We start from the raw sequence: 26,569 nt of genomic DNA, 5'->3' as shown, positions 1-26,569 counted from the left end.
TTAGTAAATGAACCAGAAGGGTAAATGAGGCCAATAACCACTAGTTCTTACTGCATCTCTGTTGTCTTTATTGGGAATGAAACTACTAAATGAATATTATCATTTTATATATAACATTTTTATTTTATTTATTTTAGGTTGGCTCGTATTGCAGCTAATATGCCAAGTGCCAAGCTGGCTGCATTTTCCCCAGTTGGTAAGTAAATTTTCTTTTAAAATAGCTAATAATTCTGTTACATTTTAATTTAGTTGCTATAAACTATGTAGATTAAATACTTAATACGAAAGGAATTAAATTCTAAAGCCATGACCCTTTTGAGAATTACATGGAAGTCATCTTTTTCTCAGTGGCTGCTTTGAGACTGGCTTTTATTTATGTCAGCTATTGCATGCCAAACTATCTTTTTTTTAAATCCAAAGGGTTATACAAGAATGGTACTGACAAGATTCTGAATTGACAGAATCAACCTTAAGACAGATCGATTAAAAGATTGCTTTAGTAGATCATTTTTTTCATTTTATCACTGTTGCCCATATCTTTGATTGTTATATACATTTTATTGCAACATATGATATATGGTTCAATATTTTATTAGATGTTCAAAAGATTGTTTGTGATTGATCGTACTTACTTAGTTGACTTTAGAAGGCTGTGAGGATGCATTACTGACTTATCACAATACACAGTTTAAATATATATATATATATATATATATATATATATATATATATATATATATAGTGGGGACGGAAAGCATTCAGACCCCTTACATTTTTCACTTTTTGTTATATTGTAGCCATTTTCTAAAATCATTTAAAGTTCATTTTTTTTCCTCATTAATGTACATACAGCACCCCATATTGACAAAAAAAACTGAGAATTGTTGAAATTTTTGCGGATTTATAAAAAAAAAAAAACTGAAATATCACATGGTCCTAAGTATTCAGACCCTTTGCTGTGACACTCATATATTTAATTCAGGTGCTGTCCATTTCTTCTGATCATCTTTGAGATGGTTCTACACCTTCATTTGAGTCCAGCTGTATTTGATTATACTGAATGGACTTGATCAGGAAAGCCACACACCTGTCTATATAAGACCTTACAGCTCACAGTGCGTGTCAGAGCAAATGACAATCGTGAGGTCAAAGGAACTGCCTGAAGAGCTAGGAGACAGAATTGTGGCAAGGCACAGATCTGGCCAAGGTTAAAAAAAAAATTCTGCTTCACTTAAGGTTTCTAAGAGCACAGTGACCTCCATAATCCTTAAATGGAAGATGTTTGGGACAATCAGAACCCTTCCTAGAGCTAGCTGTCTGGTCAAACTGAGCTATCAGGGGAGAAGAGCCTCGGTGAGAGAGGTAAAAAAGAACCCAAAGATCACGGTGGCTGAGCTCCAGAGATTCAGTCAGGAGATGGGAGAAAGTTGTAGAAAGTCAACCATCACTACAGCCCTCTACCAGTTGGGGTTTTATGGCAGAGTGGCCCCACGGAAGCATCTCCTCAGTGCAAGACACATGAAGCCCACATGGAGTTTGCTAAAAAAAACACCTGAAGGACTCCAAGACGGTGAGAAATAAGATTATCTGGTCTGATGAGACCAAGATAGAACTTTTTGGCCTTAATTCTAAAGTGGTATGTGTGGAGAAAACCAGGCACTGATCATCACCTGTCCAATACAGTCCCAACAGTGAAGCATGATGGGGGAAGCATCATGCTGTGGGGGTGTTTTTCAGCTGCAGTGACAGGATGACTGGTTGCAATTGAGGGAAAGATGAACATGGTCAAGTACAGGGATATCTTGCAAGAAAACCTTTCTCTAGAGTGCTTAGGACCTCAGACTGGGCCGAAGGTTTACCTTCCATCAAGACAATGACCCTAAGCACACAGCTAAAATAAAGAAGGCGTGGCTTCACAACAACTCTGTGACTGTTCTTGAATGGCCCAGCCAGAGCCCTGACTTAAACCCAAAAATGGCTGTCCACCAATGTTTACCATCCAACCTGATACAACTGGAGAGGATCTGCAAGGAGGAATGGCAGAGGATCCCCAAATCCAAGTTTGAAAAACTTGTTGCATCTTTCCCAAAAAGACTCATGGGTGCTTCTACTAAATACTGAGCAAAGGGTCTGAATTCTTAGGACCATGTGATATTTCAGTTTTTCTTTTTTAATAAATCTGCAAAAAATTCAACAATTCTGTGTTTTTCTGTCAATATGGGTGAGGAAAAAAAATGAACTTAAATGATTTTAGCAAATGGCTGCAATATAACAAAGAGTGAACAATTAAAGGGGGTCTGAATACTTTCCCTCCCCACTATATATATAAATATATATGTGTATATATATATATATATATATATAATTAGAGGGTCAGCCTGGGGCAGGATTAAGAAGGGGTTCATTAAAGAGGTCAGGTACTTCCCCTTCGGACCTGCTTATTGCCAGCTGGGCTGAAAGTGTCAAAGGAGAGCTGTTTGAGTAGGAGTGAGAGACATAGCAGCACGCTGTGTGAAAAGGCCCTTTGCGGGATTGTGTACCTGCTGGGGTGAGCTAAACTAGCTAAACTGCATAAAAGACTGTTGCTCTGGTTTGAGCTGTATACTGTGCACACCAGCCTATGGCAGCACAGGCTGAACTTTTCCGATATGTGCACCTGTATTGCAAGACAAGCCTGTAGTTTCTTCTGTTTGTTTTGACGTTTTGCTGAATAAAGCCATTTTTATTTTACTGGATATATATATATATATATATATATATATATATATATATATATATATATATATATATATATATGAAAAAAGCAAAAGATTGTGGCACAAAAATGTATTATTCTAAAAAGATCCATTCAAAATATAAAATATATATTTTTTATATGAAAGCAGTTCTTCAGTCAGCTGCTAAAAATACTTACCTTTCCAGGAATCCAGCACCATCCTCATCCAGGCCAGTTCTTCACCAGTCTTTGGGTCTCCAGCGCTGGCATCTTTGGTGTAGGAAGCTGGCTGTAACTCCTTGTGGCACTACAGCCAGCCTCCCACTGAGCAGCCAGCCTCCCACTAGAACCTGTGATATGTCCCAAGAGATTGCTGATTGGGATTAAGGGGGGCGAACTGCCGCTTAGGTCAGCCAGGTGATCCTAGTGGGAGTAGGTACCTGTCTAAACCAGGTACCAGCTTCCAAAAAAAATGTATGTGTCAAAAGTAGGGAAGGAGGCACAAAAAGCAGAACTTCCCTTTTGGGTTAGGTACCACTTTAAAGCACAGTCCTCAAGCTGCAGTCACTTGACTTTGCCCAGGCTTAGATGATGTAATAATTCTACTTTATGTAGGAGGAATCTAATAAATGAACCTCTTTTCAAGACACCAAACTTCCCTCCTTAGCTGTCCTTTATGTAAACTTAATGATATCAGGTACCCCTTTTTGGACCTTTTCAGACACTTCATTATTTAATCATTATTTTTGGTCTTCTACCCCAATAATTAAGCCGAAACAGTGATAGGCAGCAGCAAGGGGTTGACCTATGTCAGATATTGCAGACACAGCCACAGGCAAAAGGATTTGCATGTCAGTGTAATCTGAGCCAGCATTTTAGTGTAGGGAGTAGATCCTTACACTTTTTTCTTCCTTACGGTCCATATGAAACAGTTATAGACAGGGCCGATCCTAGGATCATATTTCTGGCACCCCACATGGGGGTGGTCATCTTATTAACTCCTCCCCTTTACAGGTGTTTCTATGGCAGCGGCTCAAACACAGAGATGCTCCCCTAAGAAGTCTTTGTTACCCTGAATCCTCCCATAAACTTTTAACAATAAAGAAAATACAGGAAGAGAATACACTAATGGGACCTGGAGAGGAGTCTCTCCAATGCACACAGAGAGGGCTTCTGTTAAAGAGTTTGTTGGAAAGACCCTCCAGACATACTGCAGACATACCACAGGAGATGATCAGAGACTGCAGACATAGTACAGGAGATGGTCAGAGACTGCAGACATAGTAAAGGAGATGGTCAGAAACTGCAGACATAGTACAGGAGATGGTCAGTGACTGCAGACATAGTAAAGGAGATGGTCGGAGACTGCAGACATAGTACAGGAGATGGTCAGAGACTGCAGACGTAGTACAGGAGATGGTCAGAGACTGCAGTTCCTACGGATGGCAGTAGATAATGGCCGACCGGCCCTCTCACCTGACCCAGCAATACAGCAATAACGGTTCCTCTGATCAGGAGTTGGCTCACTCTGAATTGCCCGTGGCGACTACGCTGGGTAGCGCTCAGATCTAGATTCTGGCAATGACTCCATTCCTTTCTTCACCAGGCATGGTGCTAAGCTGTGTGGCTTTCCCTCTGGCGCAGGACAGCGGGGTTCTCTCTCTCTGCTGGTGTCCCCTCAGCACTGTCCTCTCCCTGAAGTCTTGGGTGTACTTCCCTGAAAGCTTTCCTGGGCTCCTAACTCTCTCTCTCTCCCTCTCCCATTCAGCTGGGCATGCTGTGTGGGCTGCAGTTTCTGGGTTACAAGGGGGCCACCAGTCCTTGGGACTACATGTTCCACAATCTGCTTCTCTGCTCCTTTTTTATTGTATTTCCTCCCTGGCTAATATGAATAAGGGAGAAGAAATATAGTGGGCGGTTATGCTAGCAAGCGCCGCTCACTAGTACAGAAGTGCAAGGAGGAGAGGGAGGGGGGAAAGAAGAGCCCACGACTGCTCTCTCTCCACACAGAGACATGGCTGCTCTGATCTCCGGCTGCTTTGCCCTCCTCCTCTGACAGGAGGAGGGAGGGGGATGGGCAGGAAATACTTCAGTGCCCCCAGCTCTGCGGTGCCTGGGTTTGGTGCACCACGCGCACACGCCCAGGATCTGCTCTGGTTGTAGACTAAGCTTTCAAGAAGTTTGGAGGTAAATAGGAACAAGTAAATGGGTCTTAAGTTGTTTAAACTAGTGGGGTCCAGTGAGGGCTATGGGAAGAAAAAATGAAACCTTCAGAAGGTAAACTGGGTTTTCTCTCTGCATCTCAAGGGTTAATTTTCAGCTCTCATTGGAATGTGTATCTTATCCACACATGATTCAAAAGTAATACCTAATACACAAGCAACCTTACAAAAAGTAGGCTTTATATGGCTTGACTTTGATAGACTCTTAACAGCTTGCTTGTTACATTAAACTTATTTGTTCATTATAGTTAAGTGTATATTTATATTTTTATGATAGTTATTATTACTGTATACTTGTACTTTTATTTTTATGTTTTGAAAAATAACATACGGCTCGACTGTATTATTTTGCTTCTGTGTTTGTGTGTTTTTAATCTTGGTTAATGCCTCATTTTTATCCTTCATTTATAGAATTCACTGTGTCCACTATAGATAAAATGGGTCACAAAGAAGAGGAGGAAGATGGTTGTATTTGGAAGAAGCAAACAAATAACATACGTGACACTTTCGTGTTCATGGAAGTGCTGGGATCGTAAGTGTATTAAGTTACTGCTATATTTCCTTCATCATGAATATATGAGTTTCGTGCGCTGTGGACACAGCTTCCAACTGTCCCTTTTCAGAAACAAATCCCTCCTTCCCTCTTTGGTCTTTCATAACTCTCGTTTCTGCTCTGATATATAATGCTAAGGTTTATTTAAAAGTTAACCATTTAACTACCAAAAGTGTTATACTACACTAAACCCTTCATCTAGCCTCTGTACACATTGTGCTACGTGTATTATAGTATGCTTACACAGATATGCTTGCTATGGCCAGTGCCATGGGAATGATCCTATATATATATATATATATATATATATATATATATATATATATATATATATATATATATATATATATATATATATATATATATATATATATACTGTTGCCTCTGAACAGGTTTCCAGGTTATGACAATATGACAACATGCCCCTGCCATCAACTGAACGTCAAAGAGAGTTGCTGCTTGTCATGCAGGTTCAAGGTCACCACACATGCAGTTATAATCGGTTCTGACTGCTTTGTTTACTAGGTGGGATCACAGTCTTGTTATTTAACAGACACACCTCGTATGTTGAAGTGATCATGTTTTTTAATTGTTATGCACGCATGCTGCTCAGGGAAGATTGGAATTAAACCAAAATTAGAACTGCACCACCTTGCATGCTGGCCATGGAAAGATTAGTGCACATTTTATCAACATTTGTGTTTGTTTATCCTTGAACACAATTGCTGTTAAGTTTATATAAATTTGTGTTAAGTTTTATAACCCAGGTTCTCAAGTGTAATCAATTTATATTGTTTTTGCAACTTTTTTTTGCAACTTTGGTACAAATATCCTTGTTTGTATTTGCTTGTTGGTTTATGTACCAGTTTCAACTATTATTTATATTTCAATAGACTCCTGAATGAGATGGGATTTTTGTCTAGTTAGAGTGTTACATGTTCTCATACTGTTTTATTTGATAAAGGATATATGTTTTATTTGATCTGTGTGGTTTGTGGTGCTATCAGGAGAGTGTGGTAGCTTAACTTGTAGATTTCAGTACTGTGCAAGGGGCATGTTGCACAACTAGAGCCCCAAACCATTGAGCTATATTTGAGAGCTCTCCCTTGTCCTGATGACACTTTTACATACACATCCTAAAAATAAATAAAGTCTGGAGAAATTTAGCATTGTAACAATACACAAAGTACTTGGTGAATATAGCATGCTACCAACTGAAAATTGAAGTCATTTGAAATATTCAAAGCTTTCATTTCAGGCCAGATCATATTTTAGCTTTTAACAGTTTAGAGTTGGCAAATTAGTGAAATATTGGTTCTGTTTAGCTGGTATGTGTAAATGCACATTTGTCTCCCTGTTAGGGAAAGCCCTTAAACAGTCCACATAAAAAAAAAAAAATCTTTTTCTACTTGCTGTGAGATTAATTTTCCTCAGCCAAGCACCTGCCAGTATGACGTTGTGTGCACGTGGAGTCTATTGAAATTATTGAAGCTAGGATCATTGGTATGCTTAGATTGCACTACCTTGGATACATACTGTAGATACTGAAGCCTTGGCAATGGATCTTCACAGCATGCAGAAAGATTGACTTTGGTATCCTGGCAACCTATGATCTTTAACATTACAGGAATGCTGCTCTGTATTCATTAGATGACAGTATCATTTTAAGGGAAAACATGTACTTGGAATCATAACCATGAGATTTGCACTAAAATTATTGGTGTAATTAGCTCAGTTTCAGACATTCCCAGCATTCCTTAACTATATTTAGATTGCTGTGAATGTGAAAGTTAACCTCCAGCTTATCTTAAAGACAAATTTGTTTTGTAGATATTTTTTTTTCTTTCCCAATCAATCCAATCACAATTATTGCATATACATATTTTATATTCTCCTTTGAGCCAGCAAGGGTAACCTTAATCTATCCTTAAAGTCTAAGTTCAATTTTGAGGATATAAGAATAAATGCACATATATTTGCGGGAAAAAAATTGTATATTTATTATCCCCCCCCCCCCCAGGAGCCTACAATATCAGGCTCCTGCAAACAAGTCTTCCAGCTTTCAGCCCTATGAGTTTTCTGTTTGGATGCTGAATGACTTGTGAATAGACTATGAGAACACTGATCAGCATGGTCACAGTTCATTGAAACTAGAAGTCCATGTGCCATGGTGGCAGATGGGACTTGAAGCTTTTTTATTTACAGATCTCTGTCAATGAATGATGTGGCTGTGCATAGCCGCACCAATTTTTAATGTGGCAACAGTTGCAGGGGATGAACCCCTGCCCACTGTCAATGAGGGTGAGGGAAACTGTAAATATGGGTGTAACATATAATATGTTCCAAGAGGTAAACCTATCCTTTAAACTAGAGGCTTAAAAAAGGTAAGCAAGAAAAGCTAATAACACCTGAATGTACCAGCATGTTGTCTTCTGGAAAACAGAGTTTTCTGACTCGATGCAGAGCCAGGTCACCTACAAAATGACATAGGATGGGGCCCAGGGCAAAGGGGATGTACAATTCAGATACTAGATATATTTAGATTTTATGAATTTTACACTGTCATAAATTTTACATTTACTAGAATTTAGGGAATATCATGTGTTTTTTTAACAGATTTTTTTTTATAAAAATGTGTGCAAATATAGTAATACAGATAGTATTTATATCATATAGGTCCTCTTCTTTCAGAAAAGATATAGTTTTGTGGGAATATATGTGAAGAATATGTAAAAAAGTGATGCATATGGGGGGGGGGTCAACATTTTTAACCTGTCTAGGGCCATATTTAGTCTTATGATGTGTACATATGATCCAAATTTCAATGTTTCAGCAGGAACCAGCCATGTTTGGACAGCATGTACAATTGCCTGTCTGCCAAAAGCCGGGAGTGATATGTAGAACGGGCATGCTGGAAAACCAGCAGCCAACCAGCAGCTGATCAGAGCTGGTGGCCAATGGCAAGGGGGTGCCCCCCTGTCAAAACACAACAGCATAGCAGGGGAGATCCCCACACTAACATTCCTTAGTTAGTACAGTGACCTCTCAGGGTTTTTTTATTCAGCCCGCTGGGTTGAACAAAAATAACTTAATCTGGCTTTGATTGGAAGTCAGGAATTTAGGTGTTAAACAAGCAATTAACAAGCAAGCTAGCTGCCATAACTCTGGTATTCCCTTCTTCAGCAGCCAGTCCGCTACAAGATAAAAGTGGTCTCTGTGTCAGATTTGCCCTTCAGCATTTACCGGAGCCGCCAGCAGCGGCGGAGGCAATTGCATCTCATCTCCTGTCAGGTATGGAGAAAAGTGAGGGGAAGATGGCTCCCACCCGTCTCCATACGAATGCTGGGCAGAAGCGACGTCAAAATGTCCCTTCAGCCCACAGCTCTTAAAGGGCCTTTTTTTTAACTATTATTTTTTTTATTGCATTTTAGTCTAAATATGAAATCTGAGGACTTTTTGACCCACAGATCTCATATTTAAGGGGTCCTGTCATGCTTTTTTACAAGGGATGTTTACATACGAAAAAAAAAAGGTAAAATAAATAATAATAATAAAAAAAATGTAAACGCGTCCCGTCCTGGCGAGCTCTCGTGCAGAAGCGAACGCATACGTGAGTAGCGATTGCATATGAAAACGGTGTTCAAACCACACATGTGAGATATCTTCATGATCAGTAGAGCGAGAGCAATAATTCTAGCCCTAGACTGCCTCTGTAACTTAAAACATGCAATCTGTAGAATTTTTTAAACATTGCCTATGGAGATTTTTAAGGGTAAAAGTTTGTCACCATTCCACGTGCGGGTGCAATTTTGAAGCATGACATGTTGCATATCAATTTACTTGGCATAACATTATCTTTCACAATCTAAAAAAAATTGGGCTAATTTTACTGTTGCCTAATTTTTTATTCAAAATTATTTTTTCCAAAAAAAGTGTGGTTGTAAGACCGCTGGGTGTTAGAAAAAAAAACAATATATAATGTTTGGGGGTTCTAAGTAATTTTATAGAAAAAAAAACTGTTTTAAACATGTAAACACCAAAATCTCAAAACGAGGCTGGTTCTTAAGTGGTTAACCAAAAGAATAATTTAAAATGTTTGGCATAAAAAAAGAAAGTGCTGAAGATAATTTGAAGGGGCTTTGCCTGGTCAAGCTAGCTTGCAGATGGTAAAGGTCTCTTGCATAACACTTTCTTGTATAATTAGGTTTTCAGCTTTATATTTAGATAAACTTAAGTGCCTTACCACAAATTACCTTTAAATCCAGGGCTTAGAAAATGTTGCACTGGACATACTTACTGACTTACTCGTTTCATTAGATAATGAATTCCAAGATGCCCTTTCCAGGCCTTACTACCCTCATATGTTCTGTGACAGACTAGAAACAATGTTGTAGGTGTTATAAAATTAATCTAATAAGTATTTCCAATTAGCCATCTGAGTGTGGAAAAGTGAATATTCACTTATTTAAAAGAATGCTTAAAATAATTATTTAAAATCTGTTTATGATTACTGTGCTTCAGAGCAGTAAAAAAAGTCAAAACATCGAAAGATTGTTGGTTATATAAAGTGTTTTTTTTTTTATTCAAAATATTTGGTTGTTCTCTAAGAATACTGTTTATTGCATATAAAATGGATCAATTCAAAAGAATGCTGAAATAAGGGCTGCTAAAAAAGGGAATTTCTTCAAAGCAAACAATATTCTTTTATTGCTTATAATCTAATGTTTATGTGTTTTCATTATTTGAATACAATCTTCCATAGCACTTGGTTTTTAGTAAATGATAGGATTTCTCATTTTAAAAATAAAGCCCAGCACTGCCTTTGCATAAGTTGACTGCTTCTGCATATTGAAATGCATATGAGTCTGTCTCTGCCTACAAAGATAGAGAGGTGTGCAAACCTTTTCCAAAGTCCCGTCTATAATGTTCATTATTGCATGCCAATAACAACTCTGCATTAAAGTGTTTATTCCACACTAAACCTGCATTTTACAAGTAAATCATTAAATGCACATCACAGTGTGGATCCTGTAATGTCCTACAGAGTGTTCTCTGCATAAATCTGCAGAAAAGTCAGTCACGTGACAGCTTTCCATCACTTTTTTCCATGTCCCGACAAACTTGTCTGTCGGGACATGAGAGAAAGATGGTGACATCAGCACGTTGCTCCGCATTTCTCTTTCGTGTCCCAACAGATGAGTTTGTTTGGTTGTGTGCTGGCCAACACACCAAACTTAAGGTGCTTTTGCATACTTACTGTTGTAAGTGTATTTTTAAACATAAACCCACCAAGGATTTTATGCTCTGTGGAGCCTTTGGTCTCTTTTTGGTGCCCAGTCCCCTTCCTACTCATTGAGTGACATTGGAAGTGTAGAGAAGCCCTAAGATGTGGATAAAGGCCCCGACTGGGTTTTAAGCCACAGGCACACACCAACACCCTATAATAAGGGGTCTACAGGAGCTGGTAAGCAGTTTCTACAGCTGGTGGTGGATTCACTGCAGTTTTTGGTGATAGATGATGAACACTTGTAAGACATTGTAGCAAATTGTAATTTCTTCTGTGTTGTCACATGAAAAGATATAATAAAATATTTACAAAAATGTGAGGGGTGTACTCACTTTTGTGAGATACTGTATACAATATATGATGGGAATAGCTAAAGTTTCCTTTGTATTTATAAAGCACAAAGATTTTAAGCTATACATTTGCCTGCAAGATTTTATATGTTGTTCAGTAGTTTTTGGATTTGGCATCTTGACCTGAAACAGCATAAGTTAAGACTTTCATGGACTTAGAAAGGATTTATGTCTGCAAATAATGGAAACATGTAGTTGATGCAAATTAAATATCCTAGATTAACTAGAAAAGGAGGAGGTAAAAGTATTTCAGCTGCGTGCCAAGAAGTCACATCCCCCTCCCCATCATCCTTTAATAGATCTAGACGAACTCACGATAACTGAAATTCACTTATGGACATCTTTCTAAGGAGCAAAACATTGAGGTGAAAAAATCAAGCTGCTTAATCAGTGGATAGTTTCAGTAATTAAACATTTCATGACCAGAGGTCAAGCTACCCAGTTCACATTTAGCAGTGTCAGTATATATCAGTTAACCAGTTGCCGACCGCCGCACGCCGATGTACGTCGGTACAATGGCACGGGCAGGCATAAGGACATACATGTACGTCCCTTGCCTCCCGCGGGTCGGGGGCCCGATCGGGCCCCCGCCCGGTGCCTGCGGCGGTCGGTTTTCGTCCGGGAGCGATCCGGGACGAGGGGGCGGCCATTCATTCATGGCCACCCCCTCGCGATCGCTCCCGACGAATAGAAATCCCCGGTGACATCACTTCCTCTCCTGTAATGTAAACACAGGAGAGGAAGTGATGTATTCTCTCCTCCGTGTCGGTATTTTTCGTTCCGACACGGAGGAGAGCGGATCGGTGAGTTGCACCAACACTCTACACATACAGTAGAACATGCCAGGCACACTCACACCCCCCCTTTACCCCCCGATCACCCCCCCCAATTACCCCTGCCCCCCAGTCACAGTGACACCAATGTCATTTTTTTTTTTTTTTTTGCATTGGTGTCATTTGTGACTGTAATAACTGTTAGGGCAGTTAGAGTTAGCCCCCTTTAGTTCTAATGTACCCCCCTAACCCCCCCAATAAAGGTTTAACCCCGTGATCACCCCCCGTCGCCAGTGTCACTAAGGCTGGGTTCACATTGCAGCGGTTTATGAGAACGAATGTGATTCGCACCGCACTGCAGTGCAAATCACATCCGATCTCTGTGCGATTCGAGTTCAGCCATTCGCCGCACCCGCCGCACCCGCCACACCCGCCGCACCCGCCGCAAATTCGCACGGGACCCTTTTTTTGGCCCGCAGCAGAATCGGATCGCATGGGTGTTCACACCATGCGATCCGAGTTTGCAGATCGCACTGCGATATGCGAACTGATCTGGGGGTGTCAGTAACATTTCACTGACACTCCCAGCAGTTCGCATAGGGCAGTGTGAACTGCCGCCGGGAGGCATGCGATGCGGGAACCCGCCGCGGATTCGCGGCGTTTCCTCATCGCTCCAGTGTGAACCCAGCCTAATAAGCGATAATTTTTCTGATCGCCGTATTAGTGTCACAGGTGACGCTAGTTAGGCAGGTAGGTATTTAGGTTCGCCGCAGCTTTTTATAGCGCCAGGGACCCCCATATACTACCGCATAAAGCCCCCTGATTGCCCCCTAGTTAACCCTTTCACCAGTGATCACCATATAACTGTTACAGGTGACGCTGGTTGGTTAGTTATTTTTTTATAGTTTCAGGGCACCCGCCATTTATTACCTAATAAAGGTTTAACCCCCTGATCACCCGGCGGGTGTCATTTGTGACTAATAACTGTTAGGGCAGTTAGGGTTAGCCCCCTTTAGTTCTAAGGTACCCCCTAACCCCCCCAATAAAGGTTTAACCCCGTGATCACCCCCCGTCGCCAGTGTCACTAAGGCTGGGTTCACATTGCAGCGGTTTATGAGAACGGATGTGATTCGCACCGCACTGCAGTGCAAATCACATCTGATCTCTGTGCGATTCGAGTTCAGCCATTCGCCGCACCCGCCGCAAATTCGCACGGGACCCTTTTTTTGGCCCGCAGCAGAATCGGATCGCATGGGTGTTCACACCATGCGATCCGAGTTTGCAGATCGCACTGCGATATGCGAACTGATCTGGGGGTGTCAGTAACATTTCACTGACACTCCCAGCAGTTCGCATAGGGCAGTGTGAACTGCCGCCGGGAGGCATGCGATGCGGGAACCCGCCGCGCATTCGTGGCGTTCCCGCATCGCTCCAGTGTGAACCCAGCCTAATAAGCGATCGTTTTTCTGATCGCTGTATTAGTGTCACAGGTGACGCTAGTTAGGCAGGTAGGTATTTAGGTTCGCTGCAGCTTTTTATAGCGCCAGGGACCCCCATATACTACCGCATAAAGCCCCCTAATTGCCCCCTAGTTAACCCTTTCACCAGTGATCACCATATAACTGTTACAGGTGACGCTGGTTGGTTAGTTATTTTTTTATAGTTTCAGGGCACCCGCCATTTATTACCTAGTCTCACTAGTGTACCCCTAAATTTAGGGGTGTCTACTTTCCAAAATGGGGTCATTTGGGGGGGGTTTGTGCCATCTTGGCATTTTATGGCCTTCAAAACTGTAACGCCCTTAGAAAGCCTGAAGGCGGTGCTTGGTTTTCGGGGCCCCGTACGCGGCTAGGCTCCCAAAAAGTCCCACATATGTGGTATCCCCGTACTCAGGAGAAGCAGCAGAATTTATTTTGGGGTGTCATTTCACATATGCCCATGGCATGCGTGAGCAATATATCATTTAGTGACAACTTTGTGAAAAAAAAAAAAGTTTGTAATTTTCCCGCAACTTGTGGCAAAATATAAAATATTCCATGGACTCAACATGCCTCTCAGCAAATAGCTTGGGGTGTCTACTTTCTAAAATGGGGTCATTTGTGGGGGTTTTGTGCCATCTTGGCATTTTATGGCCTTCAAAACTGTAATAGGTAGTGAGAAGTGAACTCAAAAATTTACGCCCTTAGAAAGCCTGAAGGCGGTGCTTGGTTTTCGGGGCCCCGTACGCGGCTAGGCTCCCAAAAAGTCCCACATATGTGGTATCCCCGTACTCAGGAGAAGTAGCAGAATTTATTTTGGGGTGTCATTTCACATATGCCCATGGCATGCATGAGCAATATATCATTTAGTGACAACTTTGTTAAAAAAAAAAAAAAAAAAAAAAAAGTTTGTAATTTTCCCGCAACTTGTGGCAAAATATAAAATATTCCATGAACTCAACATGCCTCTCAGCAAATAGCTTGGGGTGTCTACTTTCTAAAATGGGGTCATTTGTGGGGGTTTTGTGCCATCTTGGCATTTTATGGCCTTCAAAACTGTAATAGGTAGTGAGAAGTGAACTCAAAAATTTACGCCCTTAGAAAGCCTGAAGGCGGTGCTTGGTTTTCGGGGCCCCGTACGCGGCTAGGCTCCCAAAAAGTCCCACATATGTGGTATCCCCATACTCAGGAGAAGCAGCAGAATTTATTTTGGGGTGTCATTTCACATACGCCCATAGCATGTGTGAGCAATATATCATTTAGTGACAACTTTGTGTAAAAAAAAAAAAAAAATTTTTTTTTTGTCATTATTCAATCGCTTGAGGCAAAAAAATAAAATATTCAATGGGCTCAACATGCCTCTTATCAATTTCCTTAGGGGGTCTACTTTCCAAAATGGGGTCATTTGGGGGGGTTTTGTACTGCCCTGCCATTTTAGCACCTCAAGAAATGAGATAGGCAGTCGTAAACTAAAAGCTGCGTAAATTCCAGAAAACGTACCTTAGTTTGTAGATGTGACAACTTTTGCGCAAACCAATAAATATACAATTATTGACTTTTTTTTTACCAAAGACATGTGGCTGAATACATTTTGGCCTAAATGTATGACTAAAATTGAGTTTATTGGATTTTTCTAATAACAAAAAGTAGAAAATATCATTTTTTTTCAAAATTTGCGGTCTTTTTACGTTTATATCGCAAAAAATAAAAATCGCAGAGGCAATCAAATACCATCAAAAGAAAGCTCTATTTGTGGGAAGAAAAGGACGCAAATTTTGTTTGGGTACAACATTGCATGACCGCGCAATTACCAGTTAAAGCAGCGCAGTGCCAAAGTGTAAAAAGACCTCTGGTCATTTACCAGCAAAATGGTCCGGTCTGAAAGTGGTTAATCTGACATTATTTCTATAATAGACAAAAATGTTTTTGTGTTTTTTTTTATTTTTAATGCATTTGTTTTACACGTTATAAACATTGTGTATATGTTGGTTACACACACACACATACACCTAAAAGGCAGTTTTAAGTTACAAAGATGGTGCAGAACATGGGGGCCGATTTACTAAAGAAATTTAATATTTGTAACGTGTAAATATCATTCACATAATTTAGTGGATGAGAGAAAGCTGTGTTTACTTCAATGATCCAATCATGTGCAAACTAAAGTCCTATTTTTCTTAATTTTCTTTTTTAACATGATTGGGTATTAAAGATAACTTCACCTTATTTTCCAAGCTAAATTAATATTTACTTTGAAAAGTTAGCAGCCTCTACTCCTTTAGAATCATCAACTTCACTAAGTGTGTTATCAAATGCTGTAGGCCTCCCATCCTTATGATTGAGCCTAGGTTAACACTTGTGCGATGCGGGAACCAGTGCTATTACAGTGAGAGTTCCAGCATCGCATCTCTCCCACAGGCAGTTCACACTGTCCTCTGTGAACCGCTGTGGGTGTCAATACATTGTTAATGACATCCCAAGAACGGTTCACAGATCGCAGTGCGAACTGTAAACTCACTCAGGAATTGGATTACATAGGAGAGAACAAGTCCCTGCACTTCTTTTTCGCCAAATCTAATGCGAGTTCAGCTCTGTAGTGCAGATGCGAATCACATGAAATGTCTGAGATCGCATATGTGTGAACCTGGACTTTAAGATAAAAAATTTGAAAAATATTTAATGGGTAGCTCCACTTTCATGGGGGGAAAAAAATATCAAATAAAGAAAAAATAATACAGCATATACAATTGCGACACAAGTCATATTGTAATTCAATGTTATTAAAAAGGACCTTTCCTTTTCAATCAGCAGCCGCTGTCATTTTCTGAAAATGCAATATGGCTACCTGGAGGTGTTCTGTACACAGAATGTATACGGAACGTCCCCCAGAAACATAATTTCCTGCTTGTGTGATTGGCTTACTAATTTTCCCAGAAGTCTGCACTAAAATGCAAGTCAGATTTCTGGCATCCCCTGCAACAAAAATTTGATTTTTGGTGAGATACTCCCAATTGGAACATGTCTAAAGGGATGCAAGTCCAGCAGCTTTTCTCATTAGTGCCCTGCAGGTGCTGCAGCTGATTGAGAATTATGAAACCACTCCCATTAGATTCACTTTCCCACATGAACACAGACAAACAAAGGGGGATTTCTTTAGAATAACAAAAGGTAGGAATCTACAACAAAGTTTGTCAAAATCCTTGCAATGTACATTGATCACCTGGGGGGGGTGTTGTTCAACCAAAGGAATTACACTTCAAGTATGAAGTTTTATATGATGCTACTTTTTGTAACAACGTCATCTATTTTTTCCTTGCAGTGGTGCCTTTTCTGAGGTTTACCTAGTAAAACACAGATCCACTGGACAACACTATGCTTTAAAATGTATAAAGAAAGTAAATAGTGCAAGGGACCGAAGCTTGGAGAATGAAATAGCAGTTTTAAAAAAGTAAGTGCAGTGGGATTTTCCATGATTATTATGCATTTTTTTTAATTTGTAGAAAATATATATCATATTCAGAAACAATAAATGATTCACTATCTTTCTTAAAATGTGTTTCTTAACTGCAAATAACAGCAGGCTTGCAAGACTTGTTCAAATTATGTGATAATCATGAAGGGAAATTTAGTTCAAAAAATACATTTTACTTCACAACAAGTAATGTAAGACATGACAATAGGCTTTCAGGAGGTTGCCAGCTCATTCCTTTAATTGCTGCCCCATTAAAATTATACAGGCTGTGTTGTAACTAATTAGATTCAGCCGTTGGTTTATATGATTTCATTTTTTAATTATCAAAACAACCTGAGTAATTCATGTGTGTCAGTAATTAAAGTAATGAGCTGGCAACTTTTGCAGGCCTACACTAGCAATATGGCAATTCTTAGAAGATCTGGTATGTCTGAGGGTATTCGTAAGCTACTATGATCTTCTGCAAGTTGATTGTCCTCATTTCACTCCAAATAAAAGGCCATATTGCATTATATTTTAAGTATCTATACATTACTTTTTATAGTATTCATTCATTTATACTCATTTGAGCCATCGCCTACTACTTTTTTCAGTTAGAAGTTTGAACATATGCATAAGTGTGTGCTAACATACTGTAGTTCCTATGCCATAGTTTATTTTGTTGAAATAAAGCAATGTATGTTTTATATCTTCATTATATTTTGTTCAGACACACATTTTCTTCTAGTCCTGAAATCTAAGTTGCATTAGCAACTGTGCTTATGCCATCAGTAAGCAAAATTATACAACTATTACAAAGACATTTCAAACAAAATACATTTTTAACTAATCTACATCAACAGATTTACCAAAATCATATAATATGAGGTCAAACCTTAGGAGTTTCAATTTGTATGCCCTAAAAAGGTTTGTTACATATTTACAATTTTGTGGTTTTGCAAGTTCATTGTCGATTTCCAAGTACACACAATTTTTAGGTTAGCTATATTTGTTATTAAGTCCGTCTTAATTGTTAAGCTAAAATTGTGAAGTTCATATTGTATTGGTTTGTATACTATAATATGGATGTTTTACTAATGTTAAAAGGTATTTAAACTTAAAACTGAAAATGCAATATATTGCAATTCACTAGCCCTTAGATATGGTGGCTTCATCTGTTTTAGTTTTTCAGGCTTTTTTGTTTTATTTTCACTTGGTAATCCTGTGACCAATACACTACACTCCATTCTCCAATGTATCTATGTGGGCATCCATGGTTTAAAACAAGATGGACTTCAAACATGGCTTCCTTTGTTTATTTCTATTACAGGGTGGATTGAAGGGATTAGTAGTTTAAACAATAAACATTGCATTATTTTATGCTCACATGAAGTGAAAAGGACACTGTATTTCTGGCAAGATCAACAGATATTTTATTTACTTGTTAACCACTTCCCACCCGGCCAATGCATATATACGGCCGGGTGGGAGCCGTCTACTTCTGATACGTCCTTCAGAAGGAGCGGGATCGCGCGCGCGCGCGTGCTCGCGCAGCAGCGCAATCCCGATGTGCTCGTGTCACCCGGACACGGCACATCTCAGATCGGCAGGAGGGCTCTGTGATTGGCCCTCCTGATCACATGACGGCCGTGTCCAATCACAGCCGTCATGTGATGTAAACAAACAGCCGGTTGCTAGGCAATCGGCTCCTCCTCTCCTCACACAGCAGTCATCGCTGAGGAGAGGAGAGCAGATCGCTGCAGCCGGCTGATGATCAGTGAGTATGAGCTGTTTTTTACAGCTTTTTACTCACTGATCACCAGTCTAGTGTAAACACACAACACACCACACAGTATAAACACAATGTCCCCACATATGTCCCCAAAACACACATGTCCCCAAAACATACATGTCCCCAAATAATAAAACACATGTCCCTAATAATAAAAACATGTCCCCCACATATGTCCCACTAAAATCACATGTCCCAATAATTATCTGCACACATATGTACGTGATCACCTGCACACATATGTACATGATCATTTGCGTACATATGTCCGTGATCACACAAACCAATTATTATACACTTAACAGAATTTTTTTTACCAAAAACATGTAGCAGAATACATTTTGGCTTAAATTTATGACAAAATTTGATTTTATTGGATTTCTTTTAAAATATAAAAAAGAAAATATTGTTTTTTTTCCAAATTTCCGCTTTTTTTGCGCTTATATCGCAAAAAATAAAAAACAGAGTCGTGAGTAAATACCACCAAAATAAAGCTTTATTTGTGCGAACAAAATGATAAAAATTTTATTTGAGTACAGTGTAGCATGACCGCGCAATTGTCACTGAAAGCACTAGAGCAATGAAAGCTTAAAATTGGGCTGGGAAGGAAGGGGGCGAAAGTGCCCTGTATTGTAGTGGTTAAAAAATATTCTTGGCCTGAAAAGTGAAAACAAATGCATCCAATTCATCATCTAAGTAATGATTAGCTGTACCACATTTAGTTTTTTTGGGGTTGGATACAATTTATGAATAAATTATCAAGCTTGTAAAACAAGCAAACAAAATCAGAGCTACCATAGTTTAATTATTTAGGATGGTAGTGGTCAACCTTCTTGATGCAGTGGGCCTCAGTGCAGCCCCTGACATCACCAAAGGATGGCACATGACATGAAGTAAAATTAAGTAATAATGTTACAGAATAGCAGATAAGAAACAACAGAGGGTAAACGATTATGGGTATGCTACAAGTGATGGTCAAAGACTCCAAACATGCTATGGAAGATGTTGGAGACTGGGAAGTCATAGACGAGATGCATTGTGAAAAATTGCAAAAGATCACTGCTGTTGTTGTGCAAGCCCTTTACAAATCAATGCTTCCAAGTTTGACCTCCCTACAACCAACTCTAAAAAAGTATTTGTGCCACGTTTGATATTTCTTCCAGCAAGAGTCCTAACAAAAGATTGGGGGATTACATGAAAAAAGTAAAAAGGGGTAGGAAGCACAGAAAAAGTAAGACAGGAAAAGAGAAGCCATTTTACTACTAAACACCTAAAGAATGTATTTTCTTCACTTACACAAGTAAGCTCATAGGCAAGGTAAGGAAGATTACTGTATGCAGGGTCCCAGAGGACTGCACAATAAGTGGCAAAGGACTTCATGTGTCCCCCGAGCCACAGGTTGGGAATCAAGATTATAGGGTATCCACCTTTAGAAAATATATAGTTTTGGGTTCTCTAGCAATGTTTTAGCTCTATAATGTGCATTTAATCATGTGTGAAAAAGTTTAAGAAAATCCTCCAACAAGCAGCATTATTTACTTCCCCAAGTGGGCCATTGGAAATGTCTTCTACTAGATTTGGAGGTTGATAGCACAGAACTAAAGGAAGATGCCTAACATAGTAGACATCTATGAGTCATTATAAATGTGGGGCATTAGCAATACAGAGATATACTACACACTAAGGATTGTCTGCTAAATGAATAAAGGTTGTTTAATTCAGGTAAAATTGGTTGTTTACAGTTGGTTACTTTTACAAAACCAGTGATATTTACAGGGAAAAATCATCAAAATCTTAGATGTACTTGAAAAATCAAATATTAAATTGATCTGGCATTAAGTCATGTCTAAAATACTCTCTATTTCATTTCTACTTTCTTCTGGATAAAAGTTGAAGCTTGAACTAATATTTTGTTCTGTTCTCTGAAGGATTAAACATGATAATATTGTGACACTTGAAGATATCTACGAAAGCTCTTCACACTTCTACCTTGTCATGCAGCTGTAAGTAGCATAGTGCACTGGAATATGATTTCTAGTTCATATGTTGTGTTACAGAAAACTAATACTGCATAATAAAACAATAGCTACATGAGGAAATACTGCTGTCAAGGTAACATATTATATAATAAATAAAATATCAATATCTCCCTATAGTATGAACTTTCTTATATGCTTACTTATAAGTATGTAAATACATGAACTTTCTTATATGCAATATTATCTCAGTATGAAAAAACTAAATATACAGCAGTATTGATGAAAAAATGGCAGAGAAAATTGTTAATGTTATTTTGAGAACTATAACATTTTCCAATGAAAATGATGCATCGATAATAAAACATTACATGTCTGCTTTTTGTTGTAGTAATAAATTAAATATATATGTGTTTTGGCATATTATACTTATGATGTTTAGGACTTAAATGAAAAATGTAAATATATAATCTCTACATTTTCAGCAAAAAGATGGAACTCAGGGATTCTATTCTCCTTATTAACAGGCTAGTCTTAGTCCATTTGCTGAAAAAGAGTATTCTTCACTGAGCTGATCGCCCCCATTAGTAGTATAAAAAAAAATCCATAAATATATCCTATAGTTTGTAGACGCTATAACATTTGTGTAAACCAGTCATATACGCTTATTGGGATTTTTTTGTTACCCAAAACACGTAGCAGAATACATGTTGACCTACATTTATGAAGAAATTTGATTTTTTTTTTTATTGGATGTGTTTTATAGCAGAAAGTAAATATATATATATTTTTTTCAAAATTCTAGGTCTTTTTTTGTTTCTAGCGCAAAAAAAGAATGCAGTGGTGCTCAAATACCACGAAAATAAAGCTCTATTTGTGGTAAAAAAAATTACCTAAATTTTATTTGGGTACAATTTCGTGAATGAGGTCAAGTGGTTAAGAGTGATAGAGTCTAAAAGAAACCGCTACTGTAGAGATATGGACAACAGAGGCCCAATGCAATGACAAGCTAAAACTATTGTTTCCAATAGGTCCAGTTCCCTCCAATGCTTTGCATTCATGTGTGCTAAAGATGCAAAATTGTTCCTTTTGAACGCTACATGTTTAAGCGATAGTAAACCATGACACAAAAAAAAGAATCACCTGCAAGGAAATTGCATACTTTTCTAGTATGCATCACACACTACCACATTATAAAATACTTACCTTAGAATGAAGCTCTACAGCTGAGGGCTTCCATCTTCACCTGGTCATCTTCTGGGTTTGTGGGCTCTGGCAGCTTGAATGGCTGAGGGGGATGACATCACTACCACGCATGTGCATGGGAGTCATGGCCATGGCATATCGCTCTGAAGGAACAGCATGAGTATGCCATTCCTTCAGAGCTCATGTGCCGGTGATGTCACTGGCTGCCAAAAGAGTGAATATTTTCTGAATGGTGCATGTTTAGGAGATATTAATTTTTCCTTACAGGTAAGCTTACCTGTAGGTAAAAATCACAAAGCGGACTTTACTACTGCTTTAGGGGGAAAAAAAATTGCCTCTTGCCTTAAAAACAAAACAAAACAAAGAAAATGCACAATAAGGCAACACGTTAAAAAAACCTACATTAATGCACATGTGCTAGATGTGGATTAAAGCATGCTAAATGCAAAGCAAGTGATTTGAACACTATATGTTTATTAGTAAAATAAAGATCTATATGAATAGCGATAAAAGATGTAAAACTATTTCAACCTGACTAACTATGTAATTTTAATCATGTACAAAGCTTAAAAAAAGTTAATAAAATGGACCAAATATGTTATTCTTTCTCTGTTATGGTAAATATTTCAGTTGTTACTGTAGTTAATAATATAGTGTGTATTCATAATATAACATCTGACCGCTTTAATTATATGTGATAGGGTATCTGGAGGGGAGCTCTTTGATCGTATATTGGAGCGTGGAGTATACACAGAGAAAGATGCCAGCAATGTTATACGCCAGGTTCTGTCTGCCGTCCAGTATCTTCATGACAACGGAATTGTCCACAGAGATTTAAAGGTAAAATTAAAACATATATTAACCCAAGAATAAAAATGTATGGTGTTGTGGTTAACCTTTGTCAATATGTGGTGGCCAAATCTTTTTTTGTCTTTTTTCACACTTTCTTCTTTATTTTTGCCAGGTGATTGTGCCACTTCCTATCCCAAGGTGACAACTGTACTGTATCTAGGAGCAGTGTTGTCACTCTAGGAAGGGAGTGTGATATGACTTTATAATACCAAAGCATGGAGTAGGGTGTTTTGAAGTATGAAGATAGCTGAGAACAATACTAATGCATAACTGTCTGCAAAGGCACAGAGCACAGAAAGTTATCAGCTCATCAGATTTCTTGCTGGATTATAAGCTTTATGTTATTTGAATTTGTCAAACAAATATAACAAAATTATTTCAATTATTGGTATATTTTACAGACCAAAAAGGAGCAACTAGGAGAAATGTATTGCTAGAGCTTAGATTAGAACTTTAAAAAACATGGTTTTTGCAGTAACAGCCTACAAAAAATATACATCTCTAGTCCTTTTTGGATTAAAAGAGTGACATCAATGAACAACATTTAGTACAAAGAGGTTAAGAGAGGTTACTGTATGAATATTATGAAACTTCAAAATGATTGGCATCACAGTGCAGCAACTCATGTTACATGTAAATCCACATTTAGTGGAAGTGTGAATCCAACCATAGAAATTACACATTGAGTAACTGTGAAAAATGCAACATCTATTAGCTAAACAGTGTTAAAAAATTATTAAAGCTCTATAGCAATATGGCAATTGCTTACATCATCTGCTTATTTAAATTTTATATTATATCCTTTACAGTGTGTATTTACATTTTCATTACAGCCAGAAAACCTCCTTTACCTGACTCCTGATGAAAACGCAAAGATTATGATAACAGATTTTGGTCTTTCCAAAATGGAGGAAAGTGGGATCATGTCCACAGCCTGTGGCACTCCAGGCTATGTTGGTGAGTAGATGAATTCTTCCAAACTGCAGAAGAAAACAATCTTTGACACGTTTACAGCTATACCAGTGACATTTTCACTATAGTACTCCATTCTTTCAAAAAAACATTGGTTTCTATAGAACAGTTTTTGAGGTTATATTAGTAAAGTCATACTTTATGACTGATTTTAACTATTACCCTGTGATGTCCAATTGACCAAAGGCAACTGTAAAATGCAGCGCTAATAAATATATGTTGACAAATATCATACATGCAAATGTACTGATGGAATCATGAAAGATAAACTTGATACAATGAAATTATATAAAAAATCCACATATCAAAAAGTGTCAATGTGCTAATTATTACAATATAATAAATGTGTGATTGTATTGAAATCCCAAGTGCATATAAGTGCCCAAGTGTCCATAATAAATACATTTCCAGTTTAAATCCTTGTGAGAGTGCTCCAAAGTGCCACCACTCTTGTGCTCCCCTTTTGTAATTTTCTTCACCTCAAGATGTGTGACCGCACATTTAAGTTTGGTCAAAACACAAAGGTGAACTACCCTTGGGCTCTGTTAGTAGACTTTGCAGACTCCTCTGTCATGCATAAATTGCTTCCTTGGTGCATATAAGAAAAAACAATCTGGATGGTGTTTTATCATTTAAAACCACTCTTTATTAAAAAATCCCTTTACATGGGCACTCACATTTTCAAGGTGCTTAAAGTGCACCAATCTATGTCCAGCAAAGATTTATATCCCAATAGAAGCCGTAGGTCAGTTTGTATAGGCACAGCAGGTAGTTGTAACACTGCTGCTTCTGCCTAAGCCATCCTGTCCCCTCTCCAATGTGTATTGACACAGGGAATCACTTTTTAAGTTTGGCTTTATTTTATTGAGTAGTGTTAACCACTTTAAGACTGGGCCTCTTTTTTAGATGTGGTGTTTACGTTAAAAACATTTTTTTTTGCTAGAAAATTACTTAGAACCCCCAAACATTATACTTTTTTTCTAACATCCTAGAGAATAAAATAGTGGTCATTGCAATACTTTCTGTCACACCGTATTTGTGCAGCAGTCTAACAAGTGCACTTTTTTTTTTTTAAAAAGACACTTTTTTTAATTAAAAAATAAGACAACAGTAAAGTTAGCCCAATTTTTTTAATATTGTGAAAGATAATGTTACGTCGAGTAAATTGATAGCCAACATGTCACACTTCAAAATTGTGCCCGCTCGTGGAATGGCGACAAACTTTTACCCTTAAAAATCTCCATAGGCGACATTTAAAAAATTCTACCGGTTGCATGTTTTGTGTTAAAGAGGAGGAGGAGAGCTAGAATTATTACTCTCACTCTACCGATCATGGCAATACCTCACATGTGTGGTCTGAACACTGTTTTCATATATAGGCTCTACTCAGGTATGCGTTCGCTTCTGCACACGAGCTCGGTGGGATGGGACGCGTTTAAAATTTTTATATTTTTTTTCTTATTTATTTTACCTTTTAATTTGTATTTTTACACTGTTTTAAAAAAAAGTGTCACTTTTATTTTGTTTTGTAAACATCCCTTGTAATAGAATAAAGGCATGACAGGACCTCTTACATATGAGATCTGGGGTCAAAAAGTCCTCAGATCTGATATTTGCCCTAAAATGCATTAAAAAAAAAATTGTCATTTAAAAAATAAATAAAATAAAATGGCTCTTTAAGATCTATAGGCACAAGTGAAGTTTTGACATCACTGCCGCCCTGCAGTGTCATGGAGATGGGTGCTATCATCCCCTCACTTGTCTCCATGTCAGCCCAGGAACAGACCCAATCACCTCCGCCGCTGCTGACAGCTCCAGTAAGCGGCAGAGGGCACCAGATTGCGGCGGGAGGGGGGCCCCCTCTCGCCACCAATAAAAGTGATCTTATAGCAAATCCGCTGCAGAGACCACTTTTATCTTGTACCGGACCGCCGGCCGAACATGGGGATACCAGGGTTATGGCAGCTAGCTGCTGCCATAACAACGATATCCGTCCCCAAAGTAGGAATGTACATTGGCGTGCAGCGGTCCGGAAGTGGTTAAACATCAAGAGATGACACCTAAATTAAGCTATATGGATACAGCAAGCAAAACGCCCTAGGAGCATGCAGCCTTTTCAAATCATGGTTCCTCTTAATATAACACATTCCATTGGCATCACCACTATGATTATGAATTACAGAGTCCTCCAATTAACACATTTCCACATATCTGAGCATTTGATTTTTATTATTTAACTGTCAATACATTGAACATTCTGTTTCATTTATTCAATAACATGCATTCATTTGTAAACTATAATTAAACCCTCCCCACAAAAAATCATTCATGTACAGATATTCTGTTCTTAATAATAAGCTGCATCACTGCTTTTTTACCTAAAATTCATTTTTATTTGAATTATGCTCTGATTCTCGTTTCACCTGATTTTTTTTTCAGCTCCCGAAGTCCTTGCACAAAGGCCATACAGTAAAGCGGTGGATTGCTGGTCTATTGGAGTTATAACATACATTTTGTAAGTACAGCAGTGACAATGAGAAGCATAATGAACCTGGTGAGATTTACTTGGTGCAGTATACTGTATATGTGTGTTCATAAACATGCAGAATGCCTCTAAAAGACAGAGATCCTGTGAGTTTACAGACTTCATAAATGGCAGCATTTCTGCATCAAATTGCAATTTGAGGTTTTTCCAGCTTCTGGAGCACATATTGCAAATTCTCTTCAACATAGGTGCACTGCGGTTGATTTACTAAAACTGGGGAGGGCAAAATCTGGTGCAGCTTTGCATAGAAACAAATCAGCTTCCAGGATTTTTTATCAAGTCTTAATTGAACGAGCTGAAGTTAGAAGCTGACTGGCTATCCTGAATAGCTGCACCAAATTTCACACACTACAGTTTTAGTAAAACCCCACTATGTCTGTTGGCGCACATGTGATG

General features: G+C 38.6%; 1 protein-coding gene across 2 annotated transcripts in view; it reads left to right on the top strand.

The window, feature by feature from the left end:
• The window catches only part of LOC143982448 (uncharacterized), a 175,028-nt gene that overhangs the window by 113,232 nt on the left and 35,227 nt on the right, over window positions 1-26,569 (top strand). For both annotated transcript variants that reach the window (XM_077481160.1, XM_077481159.1), the window contains exons 2-8: window positions 138-196; window positions 5,350-5,470; window positions 16,699-16,827; window positions 20,551-20,625; window positions 22,506-22,644; window positions 23,490-23,613; window positions 26,068-26,143. In XM_077481160.1, the coding sequence (XP_077337286.1) occupies window positions 160-196; window positions 5,350-5,470; window positions 16,699-16,827; window positions 20,551-20,625; window positions 22,506-22,644; window positions 23,490-23,613; window positions 26,068-26,143 (701 nt within the window). In that variant the 5' untranslated portion in view covers window positions 138-159. The remainder of the gene's footprint in view (window positions 1-137; window positions 197-5,349; window positions 5,471-16,698; window positions 16,828-20,550; window positions 20,626-22,505; window positions 22,645-23,489; window positions 23,614-26,067; window positions 26,144-26,569) is intronic.

The sequence above is a fragment of the Lithobates pipiens genome, unplaced genomic scaffold (genome assembly GCF_037356315.1).
Source record: "Lithobates pipiens isolate NorthernLeopardFrog02 unplaced genomic scaffold, aLitPip1_a1.2 Scaffold_16, whole genome shotgun sequence".
Classification (NCBI taxonomy): domain Eukaryota; kingdom Metazoa; phylum Chordata; class Amphibia; order Anura; family Ranidae; genus Lithobates; species Lithobates pipiens.
Note: the sequence above shows the minus strand (reverse complement) of the source record. Positions and strands in the feature narration are given on the sequence as shown.